Here is a 17,314-nt window from a genome sequence, read left to right as displayed (position 1 = left end):
GAAGAGAGAGAGAGAGAGAAGAGAGAGAGAGAGAAGAGAGAGATAGAGAGAGAGATAAGAGAGAGAGAAGAGAGGAAGAGAGAGAGAGAGATAGAGAGAGAGGAGAGAGAGAGAGAGAGAAGAGAATCGATATAGATAGAATAATATATATAGATAGATTATATATCTATAGATATAATATATATAATATATAGATATAATATATACTATTATATAATATATATATATATATATATATATATATATAATATTATAATATATATATATATATATATATATATATATGAATGAGAGAGAGAGAGAGAGAGAGAGAGAATACACAAATACATTCAGCAGCACAACAAATCTTGAAGGATCCAAACAACCCCTATTCTGTGAGCAACAGCGTGGTGTAAATACCTGGAAAAGCTGTAAAATTATTATTGAAGGGAGGAAAAAAGAACTAATTAAAAAAACAAAAAAAAACAAACAGCCCACTGCATATCAAGCCTAAAAGCATTGCCCAAATATGACAGGCACTGTCAAAGGCAACATGTTAGTACAAGTATGTGAGTGAATAACACAAACAGAAAGAGATGAAACTGCAACAATATGTCTAATACTACAGCCACCAACACCAGTGAACCCTCATGCATTTTTGTGTGCGTAATACACCTGCGGACATGGGTCAGATAAAGCATACCTATAATTTACAACAACTTTACAGCTAAAGGGTCAAGTTGTTGCTTGTCAGTGCGCCATTATCAAAATGAAGGAAATGAACAGGCCTGAAGAAATACACGTTCCCGCCATGATTTCCTAGTTTGGAGCTTATGTGGTTTATGCAAAGAGGCACAAAACACAAATGTAGCATGGGTGTGTGAGGTGTCTTGGAGTATGGCTCCAAGACCATACACACACACAGACACACACACACTCATAGAAGTGCCCTTTCATTTATTTGGTACCACTTGAATGAAAGTTTTTTTGCAAGTCCTATCTGACCCAAGTTACTTGCAGATGTGCAGTGTCATTGCAAGCCATGTCTCTAATACTACCACTGCTAATGCAAGAATCACTACCCAGGCATGCAGTCACTGAAAGTCACCAATACAACCACCGCTACTTCGACTACAGTCTACAGAAACGCATGCAACTGACACACAGCAATTATGGCCAGTTTTGAGCGCCAACCTGAAAAGAAAGAAGCGCTCTTGATGAGGCGTAGAGGGCCTTGTTCAGAGAAGGCCCGTCGAGGGCTGCAGAGCTGAGAAAATCCTGCGCAGCACAAACAAAAACATGGAAAAGAAGAAAGGGAGGAAGAGGAAAACAAAAGACAAAAACATGAACCATGATTAGTGAATGAGTTAGGAGGAAACCTGACTGCCTCCTATTGTCTGAAAATCTTATTAGTTACAGGAGATTTTTAGTTTGAAATGAAATAACCAGACAGAGAGGAAAGCTGGTATCACTCACAGAAAATGCACCTTATGCATAAACGGTAGTAATAAAATTTATAACAGGTTTTTTTTAATGGGTTAGATAATCAGCTCTGATGTATGCAACTAGATGCTTAAAGTCTTTTCTGTGAGGATGACAGAAAATCTGCACAAATGAAAAACTTCACCAACAGTTCTTTATATGATCTTTTAAAAATCTGGTTTTTATGCTCTTCCTTCTAGTAGCAGCAGCAGCAGCAGGAGCAGCATTTCATACTAAGCCCAAATCGGTGTTTGGCTTCACAATGTGCTGCCCCTCAAAAACCACCTGTAACATACACAAATACTAGAATGCTTTAAGTGTTTGACAAAATAACTTATTGTGTTTATTTGCTGAGAAATCTTGTGTCGGTTTAGAGTAGATGCAACTCTAAAGAAAAGCTGTTGGTAAAGTGCGCCCAGCAGACAGGAAAGGCAGGTCTCAAAGTGAAAACCTTTAACCAACAACTTCAAATTCTAATAAAGTAAATAACAAAATTCGGCATTTTATAGAGCTGAACCATCAAGACAAAATAATCTAACATTAAATATGCACATGTATATATTTAAAACGTCCTTTCATGAGGAAAACACACCATACGCAGCAATTTCTGTGATTAAACGAAAAAAATACACAAGCTATTTTCTACTTATTACAGTGAGACAAAAAGGAACAATCACTGATGGCAAAAAGAGGTAAGGCACAGCACTAGGTTTCCATGGTTACCTATGTTCCCTAGCAGACTGTTGGGTCCAGTGTTTTGATCAGGCTTTAGGGTGTTGTTGTCCTGTCCAATGAACTCCAGACTGTCCTGCAACCTGTGTGGGATGAACCGAGAAGCCAGCAAAGCATTTAGGTGGATTATTACTCACAAAACGTGTATACTGTACATAGTGTAAACTGCATTACACAACATTTTCTTTACTGTCAAAGCCGACTTCAGTTTCTACATAGTGTGCATGAGAGCCTTTAGAAGAAAAGTGTTTAAATACAGCGAGGCAGAAACAGTGAATGAAAACCAACGAGAAAGGCAGCTAGAGAAACATTATGTCCAGGTGACATAAACAGATGGAGAGTGGGAAAATAGAAAGGTACGACTGGCTTATGAAAGAGTTCTGCATAGGAATCACAGCAAGATGTGTGTGTTGATAAACTTGTAAGTGCTTACGTGTTGAGGCTGCCGTACACACTGCCTCCCGTCCTGGCGGTGAAGACCTTACTCAGCATCAGCTGAGGTGGCGATCTGATATGATGATAGCGCAAGAACAAAGATCATCACTATATGTGCTTTATTAATAAATATGGCTGTGAGTTTCTTTTTCTACTTCATCAATTCACAACTTATTCTTTTCTTCTAACTTAAACTTTGAAAATGTAACTAGGATCTGATATCCCACATTTTTAAACACGTTTTTAAAAGTTCATTTATTCAGACCTATTTGTCACAGAAAATGCAAAAATTTATTTGATTTTTTTTTTACTCATGAAACAGCAGTGAGCAGAAAGTCATTCATGTTTTTTTTTTGTTTTTTTTACCTGATCTGGTGGATTTTGAGTGTGGAGCCTTTGTAGCTCATGGCCACAGAGCCAAACATCATTTCACCCAGCATTACCACATCAGACGAACACCTTGAACCCTTGAAAGTTAAGAAATGTTTAAATACTGTAACTACTAGATGTGACAAACCTACACAATCACATAGTCTAAATTCACAAGGCAACCTAACAGTTATTTATTTAGCATGACCTTGGTAAGTGCCCATCACAATGATTTACTTCTGTATTGTGATGTCAGGTGACAGACAGTCTGCACCAAAAATTCATAGTGTTATATAATTCAAAGTAAATGAAAAAGCTAGGCTGATGTTTGAAACATGCAAAAAACTCCAAAGCAAAGTGAAGATTTCTTCTCAAGGACCATGAAGTATACACATGCCATTTATGTTTAAAAGTATGTGTTTGCAAAGGAGTACTTTTTTTAAAAAAATGCAACTCTCAGTCTACCTGTGTTACCTGGAAGCGGAGGCCTTGCTCCTTGGATTCCTTGGTTTCTGAAGTGCAGGACGAGGAGCTGTCAAGGGAACTGCTACTACCTCCTGTAGGACGGAGCTGGCAACACTTCCCAAACATCTTGACCTGGGTCTCAGCACTCTGCAAAGTACAATAAAAAAATAGAACATTATAGGCCCCATTGCCATGAAAACAGACTCATTTACCTCTACAGTTGTTGTTTTGTTTGGCATTTAATTAGTCACAAGGATGAAAAGTAAATGACAATCAATAGCAGCAACAAAATGAATGTGCAGCATATACTGCAAATGAACTGCAACCCTCAGCTGAAATTATAAGACAGATGCTGTAATTTTTACATATTTGGCTCACATGAGCAGAACATGAGCAGCCATTAATGGAGTAACAAACACCACGTGTGGGAATAGTGGCAAAGTTATTAAGATTTTATTGTAGGGCATTTATCAATTATGCAGACCAACATAAACATAAAGAGAACAAGTAACGCTCTTCATTCATTTCCAACCAAATTTCGCCTTGGAGTCTTGACATTTTACTACCAATAAATAATGATCACTAGTCCATAAGAAGTAAATCTTTTAGCTACAAAACATAAATACAGTCAAACTGTAGTTCAAAAGCCACAGAAACCTAATCTAGACATACTTGTATAAACAGCTAGCTAAAAGCAATGTGATCTCTATCAGCCTGTGTCATGTGCCTTCTTAACTTGGCAGCCTATTCAAGAGGAATGCATTAGGGAGGGTGGGATGGGGAGGGAGAGGGTGTGTGTGAGTGTGTGCGGGTGCTTTTTAGTGACTAGGCTCTGGTAATGGCTCACTTGAAACCACTGTTGCTGTCAATGAAAAAAAAAAGAACACAGAGAGAATATGAGAGGGTGAGAAAGAAAAACAATAAGCGAAGGAGAAAAGGAAAACAGCCAAAAAGGCAGAAAGATGGTTGCGCTTCATAGTCATGCACGTATGCATTCTGCTGCATACAGCTTATGCTTTTTTTGACCTATAAAAGTGATTTTGCAGCACATACGGTAACGAAGACTAAATGTGCACGTTTCATATGTGAATGCGGATGTATGCGTGTGTCTGCTGCAGTGCAGCGTGAGGTATGTACACAGACTCCAGCAGCATGTGACTGCCAGTCATATGACTCGTTCGAGAACTCGTGACTGAGCAGCACTGCAATCATTCCCTCCCTCCCTCCACTCCCTCAACCACTCCAACTTCATCACTCTCCAATTTCTGCAGCTTTGTTCCTATTCTTTAAACATCCATTTCTATTTATTTTAATCTTTATCTCATTTTCTTCTTTCCCACCATCTCCCTTCCTTCTCTTCATTTCTGACTCTGACCCAGACTCTGCATCTCTCCTTGTCCAGCTCTTGCTCAATTCCTTGTTTCTCTATTCTCCATTCTGTTCTTCTGTGCTTTACAGCTGTAATCTCTTCTCAAAAATAAATTAATTTGAACTGCCAAAAACCTGTCATGTGATAAAAGAGTAACTTGCAAAGTCCTAGCACTGCAGAATGCACCAAAAATATTGACTCCAACCGAGGCATCAAACACACACTGCACTGACCCTTCTTAGTGACTTATTTCGTGACTTATTTCAAATAAATGTCACTGTGCAAGACATGTAAACATACACACAACATAACTCTTCCTATTGTTACTGTATACTGTATACAGTACTTGGCATCAGCACAATATAAATGTACAGCTTTAGTAAGCTGAAGTAATGAGTTCATTAAGTTGAGCAAACATACCATCCTAATTCAATGTTAGGGTGCCATTTAGCAAGCAGGAAGTTAAAGTGTATCAGCGTGATGGCGAGTTTATGGACAAGATAATGAGACAGGTAGGTGGTCAGGCAAGAGAAGATATGGCAAAACAGAGACAACCTGGTCAGCAGACAAAGAGAGAAACCCAAGAGGAAGCAAGAAACACAGTTATAAAAGATGGAGGCAAGATGAGAGATAGTAACTGACAGGAGAAGCAACAGGGAAGTGTGTAATGAGAAGCCAAATGACTTGAAAGACAGATGTAAGGAAGGCAGAGAACAATGAGGACCAAACGAAAGGCAGCTAAAGTACAGATTGACACAGATTAAGCAGGTTGACACAGATTTGGGAAGTAATGGCTGAGAAAAGCCATTTTCACACATGCACTGTATCCTCCTTTTTTGGAATTATGTGAAGGATGTGTAAGTGAGAACAGAAATGTATGATGCAGCCAGACTGGACATTAAACGGCTAGTGCACAGTGTGTGTATTTTCTCACTATGCTGTTGTGAAAACAGCTAATAGCTGCAAAGGTAGAGAGTGACCTAACATAAAATGATTAGACTGACAATGCAGAAGACAGACAACCAGATTAATTTAAAAAAGTGGAGGACAGTAATGAGGTCCTTACAGTGATAGAGATTAAAGAGAGGCATCTTGAGGGAGGGAGATGACACATTTAGGTAAATACAGAATAAGAGATGAAATTTAAAATGGTTGAAACAAAACAAGAGATGAAGACAAAGGAAAGGGGGGGAAAAGACAGCGAGTGACACGTCTGTCATGTGAGGATGAAAGAATGCTGTCAGCTGAGGCTATTATTATTGGAGATAAGAGCACCAGAACAAACCAGTCAGGGTGAGACAGGAACAAACAGCAGCAGTATGAAAATATTATGCATGTTACACAGAATTAAAAAGAAGGAAAAAAAAAAACGCTATCATTTCACATATTCTGATACAGACTCGTCAGTATGATGGATGTCTAAGTCTAAATCTAGGCTACCTAACACTACCTAACAAAGACACTACCTGTTTGAAGAGTTTTCAGGTAACAACTGTCTTCGGGACATTCTTGACCAGGAAAACTGATCACAAGACTAAACACTAATGATAGCATTGATTCAGCAGTTTTTTTTTGTTCCCCCCCTTGAATGGTGAGTTTTCTTAAAAATGAAATTAAAAAGAAAACTCACCATTCAAGATGGGCATTTTACAAAACAACACATAAAAGAGGGGGCAAAAAAATAAATAAATAAATCCTAATCTTGAACAAAAGACACACCCAAAAACAGGACTGACGAACAGTCCAACAAGGTGCAATCCCTGTTTTGTAACTCTCTGCTGGTAAGCAGGTGTAGTGCAGGTTAAGGTGCAGCTTGTGTCCTCTGGACTTTGTGAATCAGGCACATGACTTTCTGTATGTCACAGCAGTATGACTGGTTTCTGTTTGGTGCCTGTGTATGTCTCTCCACTCTTATCTTTTCTCATCTACTGTAACTGACTATAAGCTTTGGAGGTCAAAGTTTATGCATGTTACAAAATGTCATATTTAAGGTTTTAAATCCTACCTGGTCTTGAATTTAACAAAAATGAAGGTGCAGTACCTGTAACTGAATAAATGTAATAAAGACCATGTTTAATGATAAGAGGAAAACAGGAAAGAAAATGTAACTACTTGCTGCAATACATATTCATATTATTAGTTTTTTTTTAAGATGAATAGCTTTTAAAAGTTTTAGACTTTTCAAGAGCATCTGCAGCTATTTTAATGCATCATTTGATCCCAAGTCTTTTTTTTTTTTTTTCTTTTTTAAACACATCGGCAATTAGAAAACCAAAGAAGGGCCTCCAAATGGCAGTAGCCTACACACACACACACACACACACACACACACACACACACACACACACACACACACACACACACACACACACACACAAAACAAAAAACAAAAAAACAAAAACACAACAACACAACAACAACATATGACTCACAGTAATGGGGGTTTCCTCCGTGGCCCTTTTTTTGGCAGTGGAGTCAAAAAGGACATTTCTGCCACGTCTCTCGCAGTCCTGGTACACTATCAGCCTGATCTGACTGGGCTCCAACTGAGGAAGTGGCCAACTAAATGAAAGGAATTATGGACACAGAAAAATGGGATCAAATAGGAGGGAATGAGGACTGAGAAAACAGTTGAAACCAGTAGAAATATTTTTCGCAACTTTTACATTAAGTGATGGTTTGTGTTACTTCCAAGAAACCTGTACATTAGCAACAATATCATAACACAGAAACAAAACACTTCCTGGAACAATCTGGTGCAGCAACTAAGAAGCAGAGCAACAACAGAACCACGTACATCATAAATTCCAGTTCTGAAAATTATAAATATCTACACATCCCTTTACTTAACATTTTGAGTTACAAACATGGGTGACATGACTAACATTGCTAAAAAAGTTGGAAAGAACCTTTGTTAGTAATGCTGTAATACAACTTGAACAATGACAATGTGGATGGTAAGTATATCTTTGGGGCTGGTGCTTTGCAATTATACTTGATCCTGTTGCAAAGCAGATTTAGTCTTTATTTATACATTCATGGTGCAGTACCCCCAGGTAAACAGCAAGACAGCTGACAGACAACCTTGTCAAGCAGAAAACGGGCAGAGCTCTGGGCATAAGGAAAAATATAAATATGATGTGCTTGCAAGCTTGTAATAAACAGTGTTTAAGCTGTCACTCATTCCATGGACACATCAGAGCCAGTATACTCCATGCCACAACAGTCATTCATTCATCCATCATTCATCATGGAATCAGTAGGAAGACACAAAGCATGCCATGAGAATCTACTACCACTCTACCCCTAATATATTTATGGTGTACCTACATAACAACTGTTGACAGTACCTTTTCTTTCATGCATATCAAATACATACACAGCATGCCCTTTCTTAAATGTGGTTTCCAGTTCTGCTGTATGTACATACCTTCACAAATGCACATGCAACTAATCAGTGTGTATGACCACTCTGCAATTCCACTAGAAGAGTTGAGTCATCACTGGTAAAGTCACTAAGCCATCGTCCTTTGCCAGAATCGGAGCATGACTAATAATGATAGGATTTCTTTCACTTATAAGATTGAATGAGAAATGTAAGACTCTCCTATTTAATTTACTTATTTGCTGATTAATGCAGAAATTTCCAGGCTGAGCAAATTGTGAGCCACAATACAACTTTTGCTAATAAGTTATTTTTAGAAATACAAATTCTTAAAATCATTACAGAACACAACAAATGAATGATTTCCAGCCATAATCAAAATGTGGAGTACTTTTGAACTGCTGTGGACTTTCATGCCAGTACTCTTTTTCTGGCAGGAAACACTTGACAGCTGTTAACTAACAGCTAAGCCGTTTACAGGCAGCCAGAGCTCCATAGCTGTTGCTAAGTAACCTGTGGTTTCATTCAGCTCATCTCATTAATGATAACCATCTCAGGTAATACTGTGAAGGATAATGCTGTATGTTTACAACTCACTGTGACTACTAACAGCCATTCATTAGGCTCACAAGGTCCTCGTTTGCTTTTAGGGAAATTCAGTCCGCGGGTTGATTTAGTAGGAGCTATAAAGATGACAGGATATTGGATCGTTTGAATGACGGTCGGGGATTTCTTTCTGATCTGAAGGATAGATGGGTCAGACAGATGGGCACAGAGCTCCACCTAAATATACCCTTTTATTGGGGAGCAGGGAGTGTCCCTAAACACAAGTGTTTAATAGTAAATGGGGTGATGGGGAGAGGTGGAAAAAGAACTGTTAAGCCCATCAATCAAAATAGCACACACGCATTCAAAAGAAGGATTACATTTTTTTAGGAAGTGAGCTTCAACAGGGGAGGGAATACCTGTGTTGTGATGCATGGTCATGTGCCTGGGAGAAAAGTTCTGTCTTGCATGTGAGCTACTATTTCCAAAACACTAATGTCAAAATATGACCAGCATTTTTGCAGGAAAACTTATTCAGTCCTGCAGAGGAGCAAGGGGGGAGGGGGTCATGTGATGCAGCCTTAGTGTTAACTTGTCAACCCAAAGTCATTTGGTGTTTTGAGAGGTTGAAATACAGGAAGAACACTAGAGCCATATGCCCAACACTAAACACAGAGATGCATTACCAGCATTGCAGTTTTTGATGATTTTATTCAAGGGGAAAACCCAACCATTTGCCCAGTCTACATACCAAACTGGTGACATAATTCCTCCATGGCCTACATAATGGCCTCAACTTTCATTGTATGGGACTGGATCAACATTCAGTTCACATAGGTATCACATGCCTCTTTGGTCCTGCTTCTCACAAGTGGGTCATTTATGAATCTGATGATGCTTTTAATGTGTTCAGCTTGTGCACATTATATAATTTAGTCGACACTACTATAAGAAAGGCATTAGGAGTAATATCTAAAATGTGAGTTTTCAACTCTCATGAACCAATTTAACAAAATAGTTACTTTTCCAGAGATCAAATATCTACCACAATAGACAATGAAGAAATTACAGCAGTTACCCGTTCAATATTATGGGTATGACATTTACAAAATAAGATGACGTGCTGTTTACAGATCAATCCAGAATGAATCTGCATAATTTGATGCCAAGCTCAGTGCTCCCTTTGTTTTAAGAATAACAGGGAAGAAAGACAAAAGAAGCAAAGAAAGAATAAAGACAGGACAGAAAGCAAGAAAAGGTTAAAAAAAGAAACGCGGGACAAAGCACTTTTTATAATCAGCAGCAAAAACAGCAAACAGAGGAGGTAAGAAATGGACAAAGAGCAAAAAAGATGCACTTGAGAATAAGAGCAGAAGTGAATGACCACGAACAAAAACCAAGAAAAAACACAATAAGAATGCAGAACTAGAAAAACGCAGAAATCTCAAGAACAAAAACATCTGACAAAGGCAAAAAAAAAAAAAAAAAAGCCTCTGAAAGAAAAAAGAAAGACAAGGCAGACTGAGAGCAAAGGAGGAAGTACCCCATCAGTGAGCTTGTGACAGTCACAGCACTGACAAGAGGAGAGAGGGGAGTCATTCATAAAAGCGGCACATGACTTCATGACTGTTACATACTTGTACTGCTGTGACCACAATTGTCTGAACCAAAAGTGACTCAAATTCTGAGCATCACAGGTATAAAAGGTTTCATTTCCTTGAACAACCTGTTGGACCAACACCCCCCCCCCTCAAAAAAAATCTCCATGTGTTGTGCATGCTACATTTAAAAACCGATTACTTTACATCCTGATTGTTTCTGTCTTTGAATGAATTACCTTATTGTTTGGCAACATTTATGAATTTGACATCACAGACATGTAAAACAGAAACTCCACCCAAATACATTTCTACCCCAAATGAAAAGGCATGCTTCACCACAAACCCCTCCATCCATATTATATAACTTGACCTCAAGTGATAGAATCAACCTTGTTCATCATCAACAAACAAGATTGACTGCCTTTCTTACAGTCTGCTTGTAATGTCCAGCTGGCACATTCACACTCAGGCAGAAAACAAACCTAAGAGTAACAACAAAAGCACTGTACACAAACCTACTTTAACGACCACCACCACCATGCCCATTTGGATGTATATAAGCCAGGTTAAATATTACCGACTCCTACCTGGGCATTATTGCAAGTCTGCCAGTCTTTCCCCAGCCCTCTCCCCTTGCTCTCTATTCCTCTCTTGCTTCTCCTCTCCAAGTCAAACCAGGTTCTAAGAATAGCGGTGAACTAAATTCACACAACAACATGAGACTATCAGGTGATCGCAGGAACACTGTGTGTGCTGGACAGTACCGAGGCGGCAACAGCACTGAGCCTGGACTGCTGACAGCCAGAAAGCACTGTGATAAGAGGCTGACAGTAGGGATTTGTTTGTGTGTTGTTTCTGAATCCCGCTCGTTTTTGTTCCTCTCTCCCTTCTATTGCTTATTCATCGGCTTTCCCTTTCTTTCGCCAATTAATTTAAACATGCTAAAATTTCTTTAAAAAAAGAAAACAAAAAGAAAACAAAGCACAGGATAACTGGGAGCATAAAGATGCCAAACCTTGTAAATTAAGTTTCCCAGAACTTGATCTCTCTCTGCAGTGATTCCTTCACAGAAAAGGACCAGCTTATTTAGGCTGTAGCACATGATGGCCTTCAGCACAGAGGACTGATATGTCAGCTATAACAGACATTAAGCTAAATATCAGCTTAATCTAAATAGGTTTCCATGCAAGCCTATAAACTTGGGTCAAAATTGGTAAAAATTCCCCCGTTTGAACAGTAAGTTTACAAATTCCTTGGCTGCTTGATGGAAGGTGTAAACTGATAAAGGTCAAAACATGATGGCAGCCTCATTTCCTAGACTGTACTGAATCAAACATCAGCCTATGTTGACCTCAAAGAGCCCTATCTCTCTCTACTGCCACTAGAATGTCTGTGTGTGTCTGTGTGTATTAGAGACAGTTACATAAACATCCCCTCAGTCTAAGCTGTGTGACGTTTTTCCGGCTGTGCGCAACAGAGGACTCTGACATGTCCAGCAGCTTGTGTTTTACAAAGATATTTGTGCACCATTTCTATAGTCGACAACTGCATAGGGTCAACAAACATCATCCCACATTTTGCTGAATTTCACTGCATGAGCTTTAAATCTGGCATATTCCTGGTGACTAATTTACTTGTCATTTAAAACAAGGAAGAGGAAAAAAGGAAAAAAGAAAATCTGACAAATTGACTAGTCTAAAACTAAGATAGTCCTGGTTAAACATACAAATATTAAATGTGTATCGAAGAGTAACATTAAATAAGCTGGAATGTGTGGCACTTTTCATAACATCACACAAGTTAAATTAGTCAGTGTGGCTAATGTTAGCAGCAGCCTTCCTTCCTCAATGTGGTTACGCACTGGTTCAGTTGCGTGGTTACTGGTCAGTTTACTCGCACACAGCGAACACACTGACTCGTTTTCTACATCAACGTAGGGCACAGATGCACTGCTTCATGCAGCTCATCTGCTTCCACCTCACATTTTTGTTTTTACAGTTTCCCATCAGAGGGCCGTCTGTCACAGCCATGGGGTTGGTAATGTCGAAAGGCGTAGCATCTTAGGACCAACAGGTATCTGCTGCTGTACATTAATAAAGTAAGAATAAACTGACTTTCAAGGGCAGCTACACTGAATATCCTGTTGATATATGTGCACATCCCTATTTGAAAAATAAATTTAAAATATTTTTTGGCCCTATTGTCTTTTTTAGAGAGTGTACAGAGAAGAGAGACGGGGGTGTGTGCGCAGCAAAAGGCCAAGGGTCGGATGCAAACCCTGGCCATCTGCACCACAGTCACGCGGCATGCATGGTCGCCTGCTCACCCACTAAGCTACCCCAGCGCTCTCCTACTTGAATTTTAGAGTTAAAAGTGCAATTTAGCAAATACTGAACTGAAACAGAGAAGTAAAAGGAGCAACATATGACCAATGTCAGGTGTAAAGACTAAAACTGCTGACCCCAGGGTTATGTGTAACAGCAAGCAAACCACACCAAGAAGATCTAGATAAAGTAAGGTGAGCTTTCCATAAGGGCAGCGTGCTCTGTGATGACTTCAGAGACCATTACACAGAAGTAGTACCAAAGCTATATCTCAACACTGACTACATGGGAATGCTGTATTTAGCTTCCACCACAGTTCATGCACCTCAACTACCTGATGTGTAATGTGTATGAGTACCAGCTGCACCGGTAGTTGTAGGCTACAGGACATTGTGTGCTGTCATGCTACTTTCCCATCATAGCACACGTATATGCAATACAAACAACTATATATAAAAATCACTGAGTGATTGTAGGTGAAAGGTAGTCAACGCACCTAATCTTTGACATACATCTACCCTTTCATCAGCTCACATGGTGCGCATATACATTCTTAGAAGCACAGACAAGTGCTAATACTTCCCAAGAAGTAGACGATACGTCTGTCAACTTGTCAAATTTGAAACCTTCCCTGTTGGAATCGGTGTATCTGTGTAATACTATACGAGCTGAAAATCAACACACAACAGAAGCAACACTCCTCTGCCGCTGGAGAAGCCCAACAGAGGACACAAGTCATATCACTGCTCAACATAAGCAGTTTAGACTTCACAGAAAAATGGTTTATCAATCAACTGATTAACTCTTCTTATTACCGGCAAATTATTTGTTTTTCAGTAATGAAATAAATTATTTGTAGGTCCAGGCTAAAGGTCAAGTCCATCTTTCAATGGGGGTAAGGGAAATACAATCACAACACAATTTACATCTTGTCACATTCACATGGCACAACACTTGCTAAACTATTAATTGTTTTGTGGTGATGTAGTAAACAAAAACTGCCTTAAGGAGCTGGCCCACACGGTCTGAAAACACCTGATGACCTGCATATCAGCTAGTTTCTCTGCTGATTATGTAGCATTAAGGACTTCTGCATTCCAGCAATCACATGATGCTGAGAGCCTGAAAATTCTAGAACACCCGGAGATGCCTCTGTTCTCATCTACAATATAGTCACACGGGAACTAGCTGACTGAATACAGGCAGATATGTTGGCAGATATCACATATAATTAGTTAGTTGTAAACAACATATTAAAATAAAGGTTAACTGAAAGAAATAAGCAGAGTCCTAAGTGTATTCTGTGACAATATTCATGTTTTATGTGGAAGGTTTTTGCCAGTGGGAACACAGTTTATTTATTTGTTTCTTCTACATTTAATTTAATCTTACTACACATGCTTCCATACACAAGCTGCGTTTTTAATCTTTAACCAGTGAGTAATGTGTACACTGTGGAATAATCCTGTGTCACAACTTCTGAATCAGCAACACATGACAGAAAATGAGTGACAGCTGTGTTCAGAGTATTGAGTGTATGACTACAACTCACAAGGAATCACATGAACGGATAATCAAGTTGAACAGTAGTGGTGGAAGTTAAGTAGAAATTCGGGCAACGGTTAGTGCTGCATGTGAAAAAAATCTAGCAAGCCAAAAGACAGATCATATGACAGAGATGAACAGTTTCACCACTTAGAGCAAAAAGATGACAATGTCAGTCACCACAACCATTTCACTGCATCAATCCACCTTCCCTCATCATGCTCCCTGTCATTTCTTCCTTTCAATCCCTTTCTAATTTAGAGATTGAAAGTAAGCTAATTAGGTAATGTGATTTTTTTTTTTTAATTTTAAAATTAAAAAAAAAAAAAAAAAAGTTCTCACTCAGTACATAAAAAAATGAAAATATAATTTTCTGTTATGTTCTCAGTTTGTAGAATCTGCAATGTATTGGTAAAGTCAATTGATAGCTTGCTAAAAAGCAGAAATGTCAAACAACCAGTGAAGCAAATGCTTTCAAAAAATAGGATAAGCAGGCCTAACTAAATGTAAAGCCATCATCCTAGCCCACAATGGTGTAAATAAGTGCCTACTTGGTACATGTTGTCCACTAAAGTGTAAAAAGTAAAAAAAGAAAGTCAACATATACATAATTAATGACATTAAAAAGTTGTGCAATATCAACCTGAAAAAAAAATCCTGAGGCCACAGGTTTCTTGTTTTAAAAAGCTTTTTTTGAAATGTCAGCGGACTTAGACTGGGTTTACACCAGTCAGTTCTCATCACTCCGTCTAGCTCCCTCTGGATTCTCTCATTTTCCACCAAGCACAAATGTCTGCACCTCCTCATTCGGCCACGATCTTGGTTTGCGTGCCTCCATTTTCTTGCTGTCGGGTTTTAAAAATGGCGTGGCTGATTCTGGTGAAGGAGTCGCTCTCATGACTCACCTAGTGACGACATTCCCTGGCCAATCAGTGGCATGCTGTTCTTCAACGTCACATTTTTGGATCACTCCAGATCACTTGGAACTCTGGCTGAGTGGGTACTAAAAAAAGTACCTGGTACCTAATGGAAAAGCCTACAAACTGTGCTGAGTCGAGTCGAGCGGAGTAGGTACTAGTGGAAACACGGCATGTGTGTCTGCAGGTGGGTATAATTCCAGCCTGAAGGGGCATCCACACAGGTCACATGGTAACCAAAGAACATAGAGTCTTAATAATGACGTCAAGCAACCACAGGTAAAACAACTGCTGGTGATGCAAAGTGGGCAAGTCTTGTATAAACCTTTTCATGGCTAGGGATATGAAATGACAACAAAGGATGCTGCTGATTGACATACAACAGAGGGGCAAATACATTAGAGGGATATCTGGGCAAGCGGAGCCTCGAATGCCCATTAGAGACAAACTGTCATCTACAAACCACAACCAACAAATAAACTGCTTTCAGTATGGACACCCCTTTACTACTTACACTTTGAGCTTCACATGGCAGTCAGTTGATTGATCCATACAGTGTTATAAGAGAAGTCACATGTTCTAGTCACATAAGAAACACCAATTCAACATGTAGTTTGAGTTAACACATTATAAATATTTAATTAATTTTTCTTCTTCTTTTGGCTGATCCTTAGGAGTCACCACAGCAGATCATCTGTCTCCATCTAACCCTATCCCTTGCATCCTCTTCTGTCACACCAACCCTCGCATGTCCTCCTTCACTACATCCATGAACCCCCTCTGTGATCTTCCTCTTTTCCTCCCATCTTGCACCTCCATCTTCATCATCCTTTGTCCAGTATATCCACTATACTTCCTCTGCACATGTCCAAACCATCTCAGCCTTACCCCTCTACTTTTGTCTCCTGTACATGTTAAATAAAATCAGCACTATGCCTGCTTAGAGTTCAAGGCTAACCCAGCTAGGATACTATAGGTAATGGAGAACAGCTATTTCACTGCCAAAAACATTTTGGGAGAACCTCTGCTGCTATAATTTGCATTCTGGGAGCACATGCAGACAAAATTACACTAACAGTAACTGTTTGGCTCACAAGGCGTAATAGAAATTTAATATCAAGCTAAACATCACATACTGAAAGGTTTGTGACAAATATAAGTATGTTTGGAAACCACTATGACTGTGTGATACCCGTGCAGCTTTTATGTAAAATTATATCTTTACTATGACCCTGCGGTTCTGAGAAGTCCAAGTGTGGCCACTTGAAATAGCCCCAACAGGAACCTGATGACAGCCGCTGTCTTTACAGAACCTTAGCATGCCTGCAGCATTCACACAAGCATGCATACATTCACACAAGCATGCATACATGGAAGAAAGCAGCCCTGCAAAATAAAATTATAACATAACATCGTGGTTAAGAGAATGCTAGCAAACACAAAGCAGAGCAGAACAACTATACATAAAAAGGCAGTGATGGGTTCTGGAATTTAGACATAAGGGTCATAAGGGAATTTATTAAGATAGTGATGAGATAAGAAGGTTAAGTCAGGAATGGGGAAGAAGACTCAAAATGTTAGATAAACAGCAACAGGATACAAGTGTGCATTACCTCAAAAAATATAAAGTCTGCATCTTCATTAACACAAGCAAAGGTCTATTTATTTATCCACTGCTTAGCTTTTTGCCAGCAACATTGGAAGCCATGTGATCATCTAACAGACATGACAGCCTGAGATTAATGAAAGCCTCACATGACACACCGAGTTATGAAAGTACGCAATGGAGGAAGGACGCCTTGCCAATCAGGAACCTGAGACACGACTTCTCCTGAACTATAAATAAAACATTTTTAAAGCTAAATCCGATGCAATGAAAAATTTACTCCAGCAAATGCAGCGTCATGCATTTTCACAGATTGTAATACCTAAGCATGTCAAACATGATTCACTAAGTGTCCATTCCATTATACTACATTTATATTCAATTCACCACAGTTTTATTATGTCCTGCCTGATGACCTGATTATACCAATTTGAAAAGGAAACAGTTAAGTCCTGGTTTCCCAAAGTCTTGTAAACTTGCTTTATCTTCTCTATATTGAGCTAATTAGTCCAGGTCAACTAGGAAGTTTCCTCAGCAGACTGCCAGGACAAGATGTTTA

At 39.1% G+C, this 17,314-nt stretch overlaps 1 protein-coding gene across 4 annotated transcripts in view; it reads right to left on the bottom strand.

Moving 5' to 3' along the window:
• Positions 1-17,314, bottom strand: part of fnip1 (folliculin interacting protein 1) — a 38,907-nt gene that overhangs the window by 18,772 nt on the left and 2,821 nt on the right. Inside the window, exons 2-7 of one of the 4 annotated variants that reach the window (XM_030746278.1) lie at positions 7,264-7,393; positions 3,463-3,609; positions 2,995-3,095; positions 2,627-2,701; positions 2,185-2,276; positions 1,174-1,257 (exon numbers count right to left, since the gene is read on the bottom strand). In XM_030746278.1, coding sequence (XP_030602138.1) covers positions 1,174-1,257; positions 2,185-2,276; positions 2,627-2,701; positions 2,995-3,095; positions 3,463-3,609; positions 7,264-7,393 — 629 coding nt within the window. The remainder of the gene's footprint in view (positions 1-1,173; positions 1,258-2,184; positions 2,277-2,626; positions 2,702-2,994; positions 3,096-3,462; positions 3,610-7,263; positions 7,394-17,314) is intronic. The other 3 variants (XM_030746279.1, XM_030746280.1, XM_030746281.1) reach the window with 3 other exon arrangements.

The sequence above is a fragment of the Archocentrus centrarchus genome, chromosome 14 (assembly GCF_007364275.1).
Source record: "Archocentrus centrarchus isolate MPI-CPG fArcCen1 chromosome 14, fArcCen1, whole genome shotgun sequence".
NCBI classification, from domain to species: Eukaryota; Metazoa; Chordata; class Actinopteri; order Cichliformes; family Cichlidae; genus Archocentrus; species Archocentrus centrarchus.
This window is presented reverse-complemented; position numbering and strand designations above follow the sequence as displayed.